This window comes from Cydia splendana, chromosome Z, assembly GCF_910591565.1.
Source record: "Cydia splendana chromosome Z, ilCydSple1.2, whole genome shotgun sequence".
In the NCBI taxonomy this organism is placed as follows: Eukaryota; Metazoa; Arthropoda; class Insecta; order Lepidoptera; family Tortricidae; genus Cydia; species Cydia splendana.
The window spans coordinates 30,741,487-30,757,629 of NC_085987.1; the positions used below are offsets into that span (position 1 = coordinate 30,741,487).

At 36.6% G+C, this 16,143-nt stretch overlaps 1 protein-coding gene across 1 annotated transcript in view; it reads right to left on the reverse strand.

The window, feature by feature from the left end:
* The window catches only part of LOC134804911 (uncharacterized), a 154,754-nt gene that overhangs the window by 25,706 nt on the left and 112,905 nt on the right, over nucleotides 1–16,143 (reverse strand). The window contains exons 6-13 of the mRNA XM_063778231.1: nucleotides 15,665–15,759; nucleotides 5,391–5,554; nucleotides 4,630–4,803; nucleotides 2,811–2,931; nucleotides 2,288–2,395; nucleotides 1,978–2,121; nucleotides 1,037–1,125; nucleotides 274–442 (exon numbers count right to left, since the gene is read on the reverse strand). Of these exons, the coding sequence (XP_063634301.1) occupies nucleotides 274–442; nucleotides 1,037–1,125; nucleotides 1,978–2,121; nucleotides 2,288–2,395; nucleotides 2,811–2,931; nucleotides 4,630–4,803; nucleotides 5,391–5,554; nucleotides 15,665–15,759 (1,064 nt within the window). The remainder of the gene's footprint in view (nucleotides 1–273; nucleotides 443–1,036; nucleotides 1,126–1,977; nucleotides 2,122–2,287; nucleotides 2,396–2,810; nucleotides 2,932–4,629; nucleotides 4,804–5,390; nucleotides 5,555–15,664; nucleotides 15,760–16,143) is intronic.

Below are 16,143 nucleotides of genomic sequence, written 5' to 3' on the forward strand. Positions count from 1 at the left end.
TGTGCAAAAAGTTACAAAGTACATCGCAATAAAAATCAGAAAACTGAAACAATCTCATATTTATCGATATTATTTTATTTTAAATTTTTATTTTATAGTATATTAACTAAATTACAAAAAAAATCTGCTTCATAATTAGCAAAAAAAATTACCATATAATTCACAGCTACTTTTTACTCGATCCCTCCTTAATTTTTAGACTTCTTCGTTAAGTGTAAAAACTATTGTACCAAATATACAACATGAGTTAGAAAGTTTAAAAAAATTGCTTACTTTCAACGTGCCTTGAGGGTTGGGGTCCTTAGCTGGCTCAGACAGAGAGAAACTATGGTATGAAGAGCCAACTTCGTCGACCATGACGAATATTAAAGACGCCAGTTCCCGAGGGTTCCTTGTGCTGTATCTTGGGAAGTGGATCATTCTGTCCACCATATATTTTGGCCTACAAGTAGAGCTAATATTTAGCAAGATATCATATAAAGAAAACAATGGATAATTAGGCAAAAACTGAAAGTTGGATATGCATTCAATTTTTTTTTTCATCTTAATGTAAAGCCCTATTTGACGTTATGAATTCGTTGCGCTCGATTAAGTTTATGAAAAATAAGCTTTTTGTTATATATGTGTTGAGCTATGCTAGCACCTAACTATAGGTATGTACCTCCTTATATACTTACTATACTCTTTGATAGGTACTAGCAAAGGCAGGGCCGTCTTTACCATAAGGGCACACGGAGCCCGTGCCCAGGGCCCCAATCCTCAGGGGGGCCCGAAGGACAGACAGTAACAGCATATTTGATTACCCGTAATAAATAGAAGATCATAATAGAAAAATGTTAGTTTAATTCGCTTTCTTTACTTTCCAAAAGGGCCCCAAATTCATATGTGCCCAAGGGCCCCAGCATAGTTTAAGACGACCCTAAGCATAGGTCTACTAAAACCTATTTAGTTAATGAAAATTCGCACAGGGTTGCATTATCTGAAAAGGTTTACAACTTACGAGGTGGTACCTAAATGTGAACTTGGCTTTACATACCTTATTAATTTGAAAGGGTACACGCTGCCCTTAGACATTTTTTTACATATAAGCATCATGTCAGTTAATAGAATCACGCGGACGTCGATCTGTAAGTTGAAGTATTTTGAAAGTGTAGTAATAACAAAATACATTTTTCATTACATTACTGAAATGAGTACGAACTCGCAAATGCATGATTAAAATTCGCAGATGCAAATTAATTACTTTCGCATGCCCATCGCATTTCAATGTATTCCCTAGCACCAATGTGTGATGGAGCGACATGTAACTATTCAGATATATTATATACCTATATATACAGTGTGTATTTTCAATTCGGGCAAACCTTTAAACGGTGGTTAGCATAGGATCTAAGAAGTATAATTGAGATAACTTTTACTTAGAAACAAAATTAAAAAAGTAACGAGCTTTCTATAGTAACAGTCAACGCCTGTTGTTGCTGTGCAATAAACCTCGTATCGTAATGTTTGCACTTTGCAGTACAATCAGTACATTGCTGCTCGGTAAATTTTCAAAAAATAATTACGGGGACGTAATGGAGTATAGCTTCAAAAACTTTTAATTCATGATTACACGTGTACATTCTATGCCTGGTTTGATTTATTAACCGTACTGGATTTACACACTGTATATAGTGATTATAGTGAATAACTATTTTGATACTTATTATTATTATTTATATATTTTGCCCGTCATTTAGTAGTCAATTTTGATACGTGTCATTTTATTACATTATCTGCCTTTAAGGTCACTTTCAGACACATACATAATGTATTGAAATGACAGTGTGCCAAGATAGACCTCTAACGGCAGGTAACCAACAGTATTTTCTTTCAGCAGTACGTTTCACACCACACATTGGGACTTGGTTCAAAACAAGTCTACCCGGATGCATCCGATCAAAAGTAAAAAAATAAAATAAAAAAGGAGTTGCTTGCCTCCTTGACGTTGTCTCTGTAGCGGAGATCACCTTGATAGATTATGGTTCTGCTGTGGCTCGGCAAACAGTTCACCATCGGCGCCCGCAGGTTTATGTGAGAGTACATTCGAAAATATCTGTCCATGTCGTCGTCCCTAAAGTCCTAAAAGGAATAAAAGTGAGCAAAGTTATACTGAGGCGATTTAATTATGATTATATGTATTATTGTTAATAAAACAGGTAGTCCAGACAAATTGCTCCTGTAGGGTACACACTCAATCTCATTAAACGAATTGACTATAAAATACATATGTATGTATATGACGTACCACATCAAAAACGTCAATAGAGTTCGCGAGCTGCTCCAGTCTTTCCAACTCTTCGCGTTGCCTTATCGTCCGGTTTATGTCAAGTACATAATTTTTAGCATTTGTTTCCTGAAAATTCATCATAATTAAATTTGTCTCCAGGCGGCTTAGCACGGTCGCGTTTTTATCCCTTGTCACCATGCCTGTCACGTTCTAACAAGTACGTAAGTGCGAAAGGGACGCGCATAGTGATAGACGATAAAAATGGAACCGTGCTGCGCCCACAGGTAGTTTTTCTATAATTTATTGTAGACGTCTACGTAGATGGCACGTTTTACCGGCACGCAGACGCTGGCACCCCCGATATGCTATTTACCGTCCACGGTCAATTAAAAGCAACTGCATACAATCTCCTACATTTCGGTGCCTTGCTTTATCGCGACGATAATATACGTGCCGGGATGTTCTCGATAAATAATAATAAATGCGACCAATTAGGCAAACGTTGTTTAGAGGTGAGGTCTTAGTACTTAATTGGAGTTACCATAATTTTAAGCGAGGTCCTTTCTGGCTCAGCGTCCGTGTGCGAGATGATGCGTCGGAGGAGTATGCCGTACTTAGTGAGACGCTGCATGGGCTTTACCATCAAATCAGCTAATTGAAGCCTGGTTGAACACACATACGGTAAAATAATTCTAAGTAAACTAACGCGGTATTGTTGTGGAATTTCGATAACTTCATCATACGAGTATGATGTCATGTTCTCTGGCAACTCCACATTGCAATTTTGCATTTTTATGAAACATACATAAGGATTTAGTACATACACAATTGGTTCTTAATTTATACTCACTAGAAAAAAAAACTTACCCCTTAAGTTTCAGAGTAAAAGACAAAAGAAATTGGGATTGCTCTGGAACATCTCTCCAGCAACTCCTACTGAAATACCACATTAAGTAGGTAGGTACAGCCAAGTGTAAAAAATGGGTTCACACATCTTACTCAAAAATAGGTCTATTATCATAGCTCTTATACCGTAATAAAGAACCATGGAACATATTTACTTACTTTTTCGGATAACTGTTCTTAAATATATGTAAAATTACAAACTTTGTATTGTTTAATAGGTACCTGCTTGCGAGGAAGCACGCAAATCAAATAAACTTTCGGAATTACTTAAATTACATAAATTGGTTTTCTTATGACTTCTTCTTCTTCGTATTCTTCATTACTGAAGGTCGTGCCTGTCTTGAAATGCCTTCACCGAGGCCTCGACGAGCTGCTTCCATTTCACCCTGTCTTCGGCTTGTCTAAGGGCAGTAGTGACAGTAAGTCCTGTAATGTTCCTTACTTGATCGGACCAACGGGTGGGTGACCGTCCTCTCGGCCTCTTGCCATCCACTTTTCCACAAACAACCAGTTTCTCCAGGTTATCTGGCTGCCTTCGAGCAATATGTCCAAAATAGCCCAGGACTCGTTGGTAACAGATTGTGGATAGTCTGGATTTGATCCTGAGTTGGTTGAGAATGGATTTGTTGGTTCGTTTTGCTGTCCACGGTATGCGCAACATTCTCCTCAAACACCACATCTCAAATGCCTCAATTCTTTTCCTGTCTATTGCCCGTATTGACCATGACTCCGAGCCGTAGAGAAAAATTGAAAACACTAAAGACCGCACAAGTCTCATCTTGGTGTCATTGGAGACGTTTCTGTTCCGCCAAATTGTGTTCAATTTGCTCATGGCGCCTTTTGCCATCTGTGCGCGTCTTCGAATTTCTTTCTCACAGCCGCCCTCATTGCTGATGAGTGAGCCCAGGTAGACAAACTCTTGTACACATTCGAGGTCCGACAGTACCTCGTTTCTTATGACACCAAGCCGCAAAATAGCATACCAGAGAAGCATGCTCGTTTATTTCGCATAAAATTGACATCCACGGACATACTAATATCTCGACAAAGACTCATAACTCGCGATTTTTTTATAAATCACCATGTCCGTAATACCTACTGTATTTAAGCACATTTTTTAAGTACTATCCAATTATTGTGTACTAAATCCTGATGTATTAAAAATGCTAAAACGCAATGTGGAGCCCGAGAGCAAGGCAAGTCTTATGGCTACTGAGAATGGTAGTGGTAGTTACATCTTACGAAAACGAAACGGCAGAATTCTTTTACATTTCTCTTCTTATTTATTTTTGTTGTAGTTTGTATTCATAAATAATAACAATGTAGAACATCAGCCCAATGTAAATCTGAATTAATTACTTCAGACAGATAAAAGATTTGATAAAAACTGTTTTGTATATAGGCTTTCAAAATCGGAACAGTAACCTAAATGAGTAATTTCCTGTCATGTTTACCTGTTGCATGTCCTGTGCCCATGACACCATCCCAAGTAGGCCATGAAGTCGGAGTTGTTCGAGAGCGTGCGGAAATAGTCCAACACTTTGGTCTGGTCGTTCACGTATCTCTCGTACGGTTGCATTATTTCACGAAAATGACCAAAGCCGTTCGACATAAATTCTGTATTATAACTGAAAAATAAAACTAACTCAGTACCTAAACTTCAACAAAAGTTTTCTATAAGTACCTACTTATTTGTCTTAATCAATTGGCAACGTATTATTTATAACCCCATCAGTCCCTTGTACGCGATATCGGGTTAGCAATGCAGATCAAAATTGAATTCTAAATTTTAAAATGTCCAAAGTCGTGTTTTGGCTAGCAAAAGATCCCTGTGACTCGAGGGGTTAAACTTACCCGTAAATCTTTTTACGTCAATCAGTAATGTACCTAAATTGAGGTCGTGATCGAAGGAAAGACATACGGCAACAGCGATTTACAAAAAAAAACAAGCTACCTAAGATAACTACGTTATCGTCATCATCAATCAAGTTATAAATACATGAGAAAGTTTTTTATTAGGATAGCGTAAACGCTAAGGTATCATTGGGGTCCTTTAAAGTATTTATTAAAGATTTACACAGTTATCAGTCCCTATTTTCAAAACAGCACTGCTGCCATAGGTACATAAGGTTTTATTTCTCTTCACTTACTTTTCAGCTTTTCACCCTTTGATAGATGACTCATTTTAAAAGCTTTCTCTTCAAATAGAACTTACGGAGTGGCATTTTCATGTGCATCTTGGAGCATAGGATAGAAAGTGGCTTCCCAGAAGGCGAGGCTTGCGTTGAGCACATCGGGTATGTTGGAGAACAGGCGCGCCGTGTCCACCGCCAGCATCCTGCCGCTGTCCTGCAGCGCGTGCGCCGCTGCCATAAATACCTGCGGGCACAGCATGGTTCTATTTTTATCGCCTGTCACTATGCCCGTCACTTTCGCACTTACATAATTGATAGAACGTGACAGGCATGGTGACAAGCGATGAAAATGCGACCGTGCTACCGCCGCTGTATGAAATATGCCCCTGATGTACTTAAGTCTTGTATTTTTTTTGCACACGCGAATAGAATAAATGGTGTCTGAATGGAGACACACTCACAGGAATCTTTAGTAATTGGTATCAGTTTATCAGGTATCAGATAAAGTCCGTCAAAGTCTGCAGCAATTAAGTGTGGAAGTAGTGGAAGCACTAACACATTACAATGATTGCTAATTATATATTGGTATTCGGCTGAATACCAAATATTAAGCAAAGTGGCCGAATAGGCCGAATATCGAGTAGTTGCCGAATATTCGTGGCATCTCTACCAATAACTATAGAAGTATATATTATATTCCCTTGGGATTTATTATCACTAACACATATTAATATAAATTACTTAACCTTTTTTTGCCTAATTATTTATTATCCAATATTATCTATTAACAACATGCGATAATTAGTAAGTACACACGTGACAATTTATCTCGCTATCGTTCTTTGTTACCCGGGGTTAAGCTGTTAAACCGTTAACCCAGTTTCAAATTGTACTGGTAACCGTGGTAACTCCAGGTTTAACCGGTTAACCCCGAGTTATTGAGATGGTGAAAGTGGCCCTTAAGTGGCTTCCACATGGCATATTAAGCGTCGACTGTTCAAACCACGTTAAAAAGTTTAACTACGATATTCGCATCCCAAACGGTTTGAGGTTGCTCGAACGTTTATCATGTCCCTGACGGCGGCGTTAAACCTGCTGGGGCCTGGTAGCTCGTGACCCATCGATCAATTTACAAATACATACATATATAACATATATTATACATGCTGCGAGGCAACAGTGGTGAAGCCTCCATTTCCCATCGGTTCGCCTAATTTGAGACAATTAGTTAAGCAGTGAAAACCTTATCTTACGGTGCTTACTGTACAATAAGTCCGAGAACAGCTAAAGTAAGGATTTTAAAATCATTAAGACGTGTCTTATTTCTCGCTTATTGTGCTTTAACCCTTTACAGGACACAATAATTCTATTATATGATAAGGAAAAAATTACCACCCCATAACGTCATTTTTTCTACTCGTCGACTTTAATTCTTGAATTAAGATTTCGTTCGTATACCAAACTGCAATTGGGTAAGTACTTTTAATGTACGGGCTCCCAACTTAACTATAATATTCATTTCGATACGGTTTAGTCAACTATAATGAAATTGACCAATCACAGCTGGCTCGCCGCGATCAAGAGGACGAAACAAAACCATAGCTCAAATTAATTATTTATTTTAGATTGTATACTAGAAACAATTGCTTCATAAGTCAGAAACGCGCATGTGACACCCTTAATATAGCAACATCCATAGACTACGAAAACCACCTAGCGTTGCTTGTCTCCATAGGCTACGGTGGCCAAAATCGAGAAAAAAAACTGTCTAAAAATGGAATTTAGCGCGAAGAAATTGAATTTAATATTTTTGTTGAGTCGTAGAAAAAGTATTGTATACTATAGTGATATAATCAAGCTTTTCAATCTCGTACCCATTAAGACCACTCAGCAAGCTTCGTGGCCTTAACACGGTACTCGACTGAAAAGCTCTCCATTATATCATGATTGTATAAAATACTATTTAGGGTTCCGTACCCAAAGGGTAAAAACGGGGTCTTATTACTAAGACTCCACTGTCTTTCTGTCCGTCTGTCTGTCACCAGGCTGTATCTTATGAACCGTGATAGCTAGACAGTTGAAATTTACGAAGGTGATGTATATCTGTTGGCGCTATAACAACAAATACTAATAAGTACGGAACCCTCGGTGGGCGAGTCCGAGTCCGACTCACACTTGTCCGGTTTTTTTGTATTTATTTCCTTAAGCAGGATTTTTAGGACTAGGTGGCATGAATAAGTTTTAGTGAATAATAATTAATAATAATACAGTGGAAACTGGATATTTAAGTGGAACCTGGGTTAGTGGAAAACCTCTTTAAGTGGACCCAAGTTCTCAGTTCCAGTCCCTTGGCAACCAATTACCTCTATAAGTGGAATTTTTGGACCTCTACAAGCGGAATCCATTTTTTCGAAAATTTCTTATTTTTACCTCTGTAACTGGAAGCAGCCGTCTCCGAAACCTCTATGAGTGGAATAGCTCGGCGTTATAAAATTTGTATTTTTAATAAACCGTCACAAGAAGGGTAGTTTGTTTCGTTAACATTATGGTTCGTGTTTTAACTACGTATTTTGTATGGGATCACACATCTTTCAGTTTTTTTTGCATGCATTGCATTGATTTATTTAACCATACTGGTTTCTCTTGCATAAATAAATATTAGGAGTGATTTTGTTTTTGTAATTTTGAAATTTGTACCTATACGAGTAGGTACTGTGAATTTTTTACAGTATTGCTTTTTTTAAAGTCAGGATTACATACCTATTTTTGTTAATACATACATATCTACATACATATTTAATAAAATATGATTATTTAAGTCTTGATAATATCATACGTGACCTTAGGTATTAGCCGCAAACTTGTGAAGTCGTCCAAGTTAACTCACGTTATGGGCCCCACGGTCTACAACACAGACTTAAATATACCATAGATGACGCAAATGCATGTACTTTGCGTGTCCGAACCCCGGCCAAGCGCCGACGTTGGCCGTCGCTATTGACATTCCACACGCGCCACCGCGCCAGTTGTGGCAGCCGGTAGTCCGTAAAAAATTAAAAAATGCCTCGTTGCGTGGTAATTAACTGCAACAGCCCAAAAATTGCAAGCACCCAAGGGTAAGGACATATTTCCTATCACAGGTAAGTCATTTTAAAATGATATTATGCGTAAATTCATTTTAAAACAATTTTTTAAGTATTCCAGGCTGTGATTCCAATAATATACCTAAGTAACCATAAATGAACGTTACAAAACTACATTTACATTACATTGCGCGTTTGCTTTGAGCGTTTGATCTGATGTTGTGATTTAAGAGACGATGAATATCGGAACTAGCGATACTGTCGCGCATCGCTTTGACTTCGTGGTACAGGCCGTTTATCATTCGTCTGTCAAATTAGTGTTGTTCGTTCTACCGATCACTTCTAATAAACGAATTTAATCGATATCGGACAGATGAATGATATTAACTATTATAAAATTATTTTGGTAGTTATTGATAAAAAAAAATCATGTCCTAATTTTACACGACACCTTTAAAAACAAGGGTAATCTAAACATAATTATACGATTACATGTTTATACGTTTAGTATGTTTATAAATTTCTATTGTGTTAAAAAAACTTTTCATTATTTTTGTTTTCCACATGATCCAGTCATAGATTTTGAAAATACCAGTTTCATTGAAGGAAAAAGTTGGGTAGAAGATCATTCGTCTGTTTTTATCATTCGTCTGTCTTTATCATTCGTCTGTCAGAAAATCGATGTCATTCATGACAATCGATTTGTGATTTTTGACGTGGTTCGCGGGGGAGCGGGGAGTGAGCGAGGGAGACCGCAGATAAGGATCGGTGACGTCTGAGGTTAATATTTTTTTAGTATAGGTTCGGTTCTGTGTCAAGTTTAGTATCATTTTCAACTAAATCAAAGATGTAGACATAGATTTCATCTAAATCGGTTCAGCCGTTATTGATTTCCCATACAATCTTACACCTTTCTTTTCACTTGTGAGAGATTTTTTTTTGAATAAAAAGTATCCTATGTTCTTCCCCGGGACTCAAAATATCTCTATACCAAATTTTATCTAAATCGGTTCAGCGGTTATTGGATCCCCTTACAAATTTCCACCTCCCTTTTCATACCCTTAAGGGATGATTTTTGAGATTAAAAGTATGCTATGTTATTCCCTGGGACTGAAACTATGTACCAAATTTTAACTAAATTTTTTCATTGTGATATTTGTGATATATATCATAAATGAATTCGGCATCCCCGATTTATACGAAAACGATATCAAACTTGGCCTAGTAGCTTAAATGACATAGATATCAAGATCAAGTTGAGAGCCCACCCCCCCCCCCCCCCCCTAAAAATTTACGTCAAAAATCTCGGTGGCTCCACTTCTTAAATCCATCCTTGGGTCCTAAGGACCAATCCTGCCAAAGGAAATCTCTTGTTCACGCAACGCCGTATCCCACCCCCAGCACCTTCCGCTACCTATTAGTCCATATACCAACATCCTTAAGTGTAATTATTTATTTATTATTTCGGTACTGACTTCAATAGTAGGTACTACTATTAGGTATGTGTTATAATTGATTCGGATGAATTCGTGAAGTGACTAATTATGGTTGTATAATTGCACATTTTTACTAATATTTTATTTTTATAATTTAGTTATTGTGATCTAATTTTTACTCAATCATTTTACAATACTGTAATCTGTTGGGAATCATTATAATAATCATCTTTGACATGTAAACCGGTTTTATCAAATAAATGACTATGTCTATGACTATGTACGTATACATTTGTTATTGTACAAAACACAGATCGAAATAAGTATGGCACAGGATAGGCAGTACAAAAGCGAACTTATCCCTTTAGTTTTGGAAAAATTTAATATGGCATACATAATGTTAATGCGGCTGAATCCATTTTTCTTTGTCACTTGTTTGTATGATTAAGTTGTCCTGGGTCACTCTTATTCCCTGTTTTTTTTGGTATTTGAATTAACCTAACATGGATTTCTGTGGTTATTATAAGCCTTTTCCAGAATGGGCAATTTACTAAGTATGCGTTGTTAGCAGAACGTGGTGCAACATTTCTTCTCACAAACTGTATTGTCGGCTGGCTGATGAGACAGAATAACAACCAAATACCTAACTGTCACGATATAATAATAAATGTTTGGAAACAAGAAATAGACAGTATCTCATCATATGGGTGAGTAGCTGTGGGGTCGGATTTGTCGGATTTCAAGCTTTTAGCCCCGTAAACGTTCCAGCGAAGTTACTTGTACTAATCCAAATCGAGTTTTGAACTCTTATGGAATTAAAGGAAGTTCGAAATACAAAATCGCAATATTCGTTAGGGACGTACGAGGCTAACGTAAATTTTGAGCGGAGATAATTTCCCGCCATGGCTCCCCACGCTGAGCATATCTTGGCCCCTTTCTTGTTATTCCCATTTTTAGCTTTTTATCTAATGAGAACAACTTCCTATCAAACATACGTTAAAATGTTGACTCAATCAAAATATCACATTTTTCCTTAAAGCCAGCGAACTGATGGAGACAATGATTCTTAAAGGGGACAATAGACATTTATTAATAGAAAACAAAAACACTTGCGTCAAATCGTGCTCCCTCCTGCCCTTCGCAGACCCTTGAATGGGGAGGAGGAGTACGGTGATCGATCTCCCTGCAGTCGCCGGCTTGGAGCCACCTAGTGCCCTCGATATTTGGAAGATTAACCTTTCAGTGAAATAGGTACTCCCTCGGGTAATCTTGATCCAATCCTAACACAACGGAAAAATATCAATCCAGAATAAGCAGCGTTTTCATGACGAATCATATTTTTCACACTACATAAACCAAGCTCCAATAGAAGTGGCCAATATACAATGTATATGGGCATAACAATAACTACCGATTCAATATTACTTATGGTAAATTAATATCTTTTCATCACGAATAAGCTTTCGTCAATTCACATGTCTATTTTGGGACGTTGAATTCAATGGTGCTGAATTAATTGCTTGTATATTGGCAAGTCAGTTGACAGGGCAATACACAATATGAATATGCATATATAGTAATATGAACACTATGATGATGATGATGATGATGAGAAGTCACTATGCGACGAGATTGTTGGTTCCTATTTGTAAACTTATATCAACCTGCATGTACACTATCTTATGCACATAAATGAATTATGAAATAAGAAACTTAAATTTAAGATTAACTCTTAAATGCATGGTTTTTTCTTTTGGTCCGCAATTAATATATGTATCACATAATTTTTTGCCGATTCTAAGAAAAATTGTAAAAAAAAATATAACTTTGATTTTCACTGCGAAATCAGTGTTAGAAGTTGAATTGGCTAAATCATATTTATGTAAATATGTAATTTTCAGTAATAGATATATGAAATTTTTTATTACTATTAGAAAGGTACACTATTTGTGATATACCTATGATAAAGTTTTTTAATATAAAATAATTACAAACCCCGAAAACACCGTTCAAAATCACATACTAAAAATTATCAACTTCTGGATTTTTTCAAGCTTTCCGACTTTTCGTCTTAAAACGAATGTAATTTTTATAAATTAAAAATATTGCGTAAATTTAACCCTTAAATTATTACCCTACTACTTGACGTTTGGTATAAAGGAGCGTTCAAGAACGTCAGCCTTTTTTTTAAAATCTGTGAGCTGTCTAATGCTTTGTAGACATTTGGCAACACTATGCATTTAAGGGTTAATAGGTGCGGTACAAAGCTGTCCAATTGCGCATATTTAATCGCCCTAACAGCCATTGAAAATAATATTAAATTGTGAAGGTACAATATTCTCACATAATAAAACGTCAATTTTAAATTGGTTTAACAATAGAGAGCAGTTACAACTGTTAGAATGCGTGGCGGGGCAATGTCTCTAATGGGCCTAATGTTGTCTGTAATAATCGAACGAGCGAGCGAAGCGAAGCGAAGTTCTTACATTCGACTTGGATCACGCGGCTGGCTAGCGGCACGTCCCTGCATTTCGATGTTTTTAAGCTGAGCTGTCAGAAGATAGTTTGATACTCAAGAACTTAAGTAAATTTGTTCTAATTTAAATGAAATTGGGTAAACGTGTAGTTGAGGGCATTATATTTTAGTGATTAAATTATGAGCAGGCTCGATTAAGGCATTATTGAGGTAGAAGAGCTTAGAAGGCCAAAAAGCTGTTTGTGAGAGGCCTAGCTATTCTGGTCATTTTATTTGCAAAAAACATGGTCGAATTTAGTATCAAATGAAAGTGCTCGGTTTGAACTTTTATAATATCGTTTTTAAATTTACCTTTTTGAAATAATTAGCAAGATAAAAATAAAATAATATAAACATAATATAGTTATTTGACATTTGACAGGAAATATTTCGGCTTAGCACAGATACAGTTTATTTTAATCTCTATGATTTCTATGAAGACTTAAATCCAGGGGAGACCCACAGTCGTATATAAAGCACTCTATTCGAAAAAATAGCGACATCTATATTACTTAACGCTAAACTTTTTTTTAATATGGCTTCACTTAATTCGTCAGAACGTCTTAAAAGTCTTGTATCTAAGGCATGGATCAAACAAAAAAACATATTATTATTTATGGACATCGTTGCCATGGAGGCGATTGTCACAATAAACAACTTTGTCAAATAAACCTCAAAATATTATAACACCCCATTTATTAAATATATTAATAAGTGTCACTCACAGAAGTTTTGTTATTAAAACACCCCATTTATTGTCTGTACTACGACATAATTCAGATAAATAAAAATACCTACTTTCAGTTTTACAATGTTAAAAGAAACAATACGCCATCACAGTTGCTGAGAACTTTATTACCAAAAAATTTTGAAAAATTATGGCGGGTAGATTCACAACCTGCTGCGTGTAATTGTGTTTCGTGGTCAATTGTGTGTTATTCCAGCCGTGTATGATAGGTAATTTATTTACATCAACAGTCAAGTTAAAAGTATCTAATCTGTTTTCGTGTATTAATAAATATCCTGAAGCCTTTCTTCAAAGTCAAAGTTTTTTACGTTCGCAACATACTTAGACGCTATTTATGCCTCTCCCCCCCTGATATTGACGTTGATATTTCTGGTTAAGAATTACAGATGGCACTTCAAAATGGATGCAAAGTTCCACGAGAGGGCTCTCTTTGTCCTATATATTATACATACTACTCTTTGCTTAAATCTATCAGTCAAGGGCTCCACAGACCTTGCAATAAATCCAGGCGATTTTTGATCCATTGCAGCCTATAGTGCGACATGAAATAGTAGAAATTGAATAAAATGGAACTCAAAAATGTCCATACTAAATTGTTGCCATGTGTAAGCATTTTACGTCAAAAATGTGACAGTTACGTAGAAAGTGGTGCTCTCATTTATTTTCTACTATTTTATGACGCACTATACGATACCGAGTAGGTGCAACAAAGTCAATCGCTCTATAATAATTTTTGGTTAGCTGCGAGTTCTCAGTTCGGGGCGAACTACTAGTTAATAAATAATAACAAATAAATAAAAATAAATGTGTCCCTATTTTTGACGAACAAATTCTGATAGGTACTAAGTAATTCTGTCATGGCCTCACGGCGATCCCGTCACGATATTTGCGATAATCAAACAATATTGTAAATAAAACGATATGCGATTTATCTCTTGAGTGAGGTACTCTATATGTTTGTTATTTTAAGCAGGTAACACACAGATTTTTTGACCAGCTGAGCACTTACTTGTAGGAATGCGAGTCACGCATTAACTTTACTATTCATAGAGTATACGCGCACAATGCATGGAAAGTGCCGATCATTTTTTGGCTACAAGCCTTTGTGAGAGGAAGGTATCCCTTATTAAAAAGGGTTTCTTGTAGGAAGGGTTTTCTTAGAACATTTTTGTTATTATTTAGGCGTATGGTTTACGAGATATCAAGTACTTCATTATTGTCAACTCGCGTCCCTTCAAATTACTAAGTACCTACATTAAACGGAACCCAGTGAGTTGTAGACATGTTTTTAATACACAAAAATAAAAATTAGGAATAACTAAAGGGCAAAAAAACATTGTTTGCACAATTTAGCATTCTTACCTGTTTGAAAGTATATCCCCACCTAGTCGTAAAACTGGGAGCCTGACTTGCACTTGACCAAACTATTACCTACCCGTTTATATGTCACAGGATAACCTAAATATACGACAAGTATTAACGAGCATTGACGAGTAATAACGGGTATTATTATTTTAATCGATCCCAATATTATAAATGCGAAAGTGTGTGTGCCTGTCTGTCTGTTCCTTCTTCACGATTTAGATGAAATTTGGTACAGTGAGAGTGTGAGTCCCGGGGAAGGACATATGCTAGTTATAGCCCGGAAATGGCGGAAATCATCCCTGAAGAGGGTAACAAGCGGGGTAGAAGTGAGATAATTGATGCATCGCCGGATTTATATACTTATTGTATATTATAGAGTATGTATGAAATATGTAGTAGTATATTGATTATAGATATTCTAGTATTTTTATTTGTGTGTTTTAGAGGTACCTATATGTAAATAGTTCATCAAGTCATTCTCTTGTTGACGATAGTTCTAGTAAATACCTTTTTAGGGTTCCGTACCCAACGGGTAAAAGAAAACGGGACCTTATTACTAAGGCTCCACTGTCCGTCTGTCTGTCTGTCTGTTTGGCCCGGTTGACTGGTAGAGAATGCCACCAGGCATTAAGTCCGCCATTTGTGTTACGATATTTATGTTTTTTGGAAAAAAATATTATTTATGTAAGTATGTATATGCTCAAATTGAATAAATACCATGACCATAACACTATATCCAGGTGTTATAGTTGTCTCTCAAATAAGGAACTTTATATGGCGAATCGATAAAAGCAGAATGGATCAAAAATAAGCTATCCAAATTAGTACTAATTGCACGCAGACGTTGTCGAGGGCATAAGTTAGGAATATATAAATAGTTTAATTTAAGTACCTGCACTATGACATCGTTTTCTCTGCATATATGACATCCGACTTTCAATCCGGAGGTCGCGGGTTCAAATCCTGGCTTGTACCAATGAGTTTATCGGAACTTATGTACGAAATATCATTTGATATTTTACCACTAGCTTTTCGGTGAAGGAAAACATCGCGAGGAAATCTACATACATCTGCGAAGAAATTCAAAGGTGTATGTGAAGTCCCCAATCCGCATCGGGCTAGCGTGGGGACTATAGCCCAAGCATTCTCGCGCATGAGAGGAGGCCTGTGCCTAGCAGTGGGAGGTATATAGCCTGAATTATATTACCTGCACTAAGGAGATGAGGTGCCGGAGATAGTCAGCTTCGGTGCTGATCAGCTCACGTATCACTGCCTGCCTTGCTTCTTCATTGGGACTCAGTTCTGAAAACCGATTGAAAAATAAGGCAAAGAAATAAAAGCTCAAAGCCTACTTTGAGTCTCAGTTTTAATTAAGAACGATCTAATTTAATGGCTTGATACAGAAAAAGCATGACTAAACTGAATGAATTGTGTTATTATTAAACGTCGTATAAAGTAGGTACATTTATTTTATCGGATAAACATACATGTATGGCATATCCCTATATAGGGCGCAATTTGTATTGTAAGATTTGTAAGCCAAAAATATCCATCGTATAAAATCATCTTAATTGTAATAATTTTTTCACTTCTCATGCTCAAAAAGTGCACCTTTATGTCGTGCGTAGACGACATAAAATCGCATTTTATGCTCTAGAGCATAAAAGTAAAATTTTCTTCTAAGAC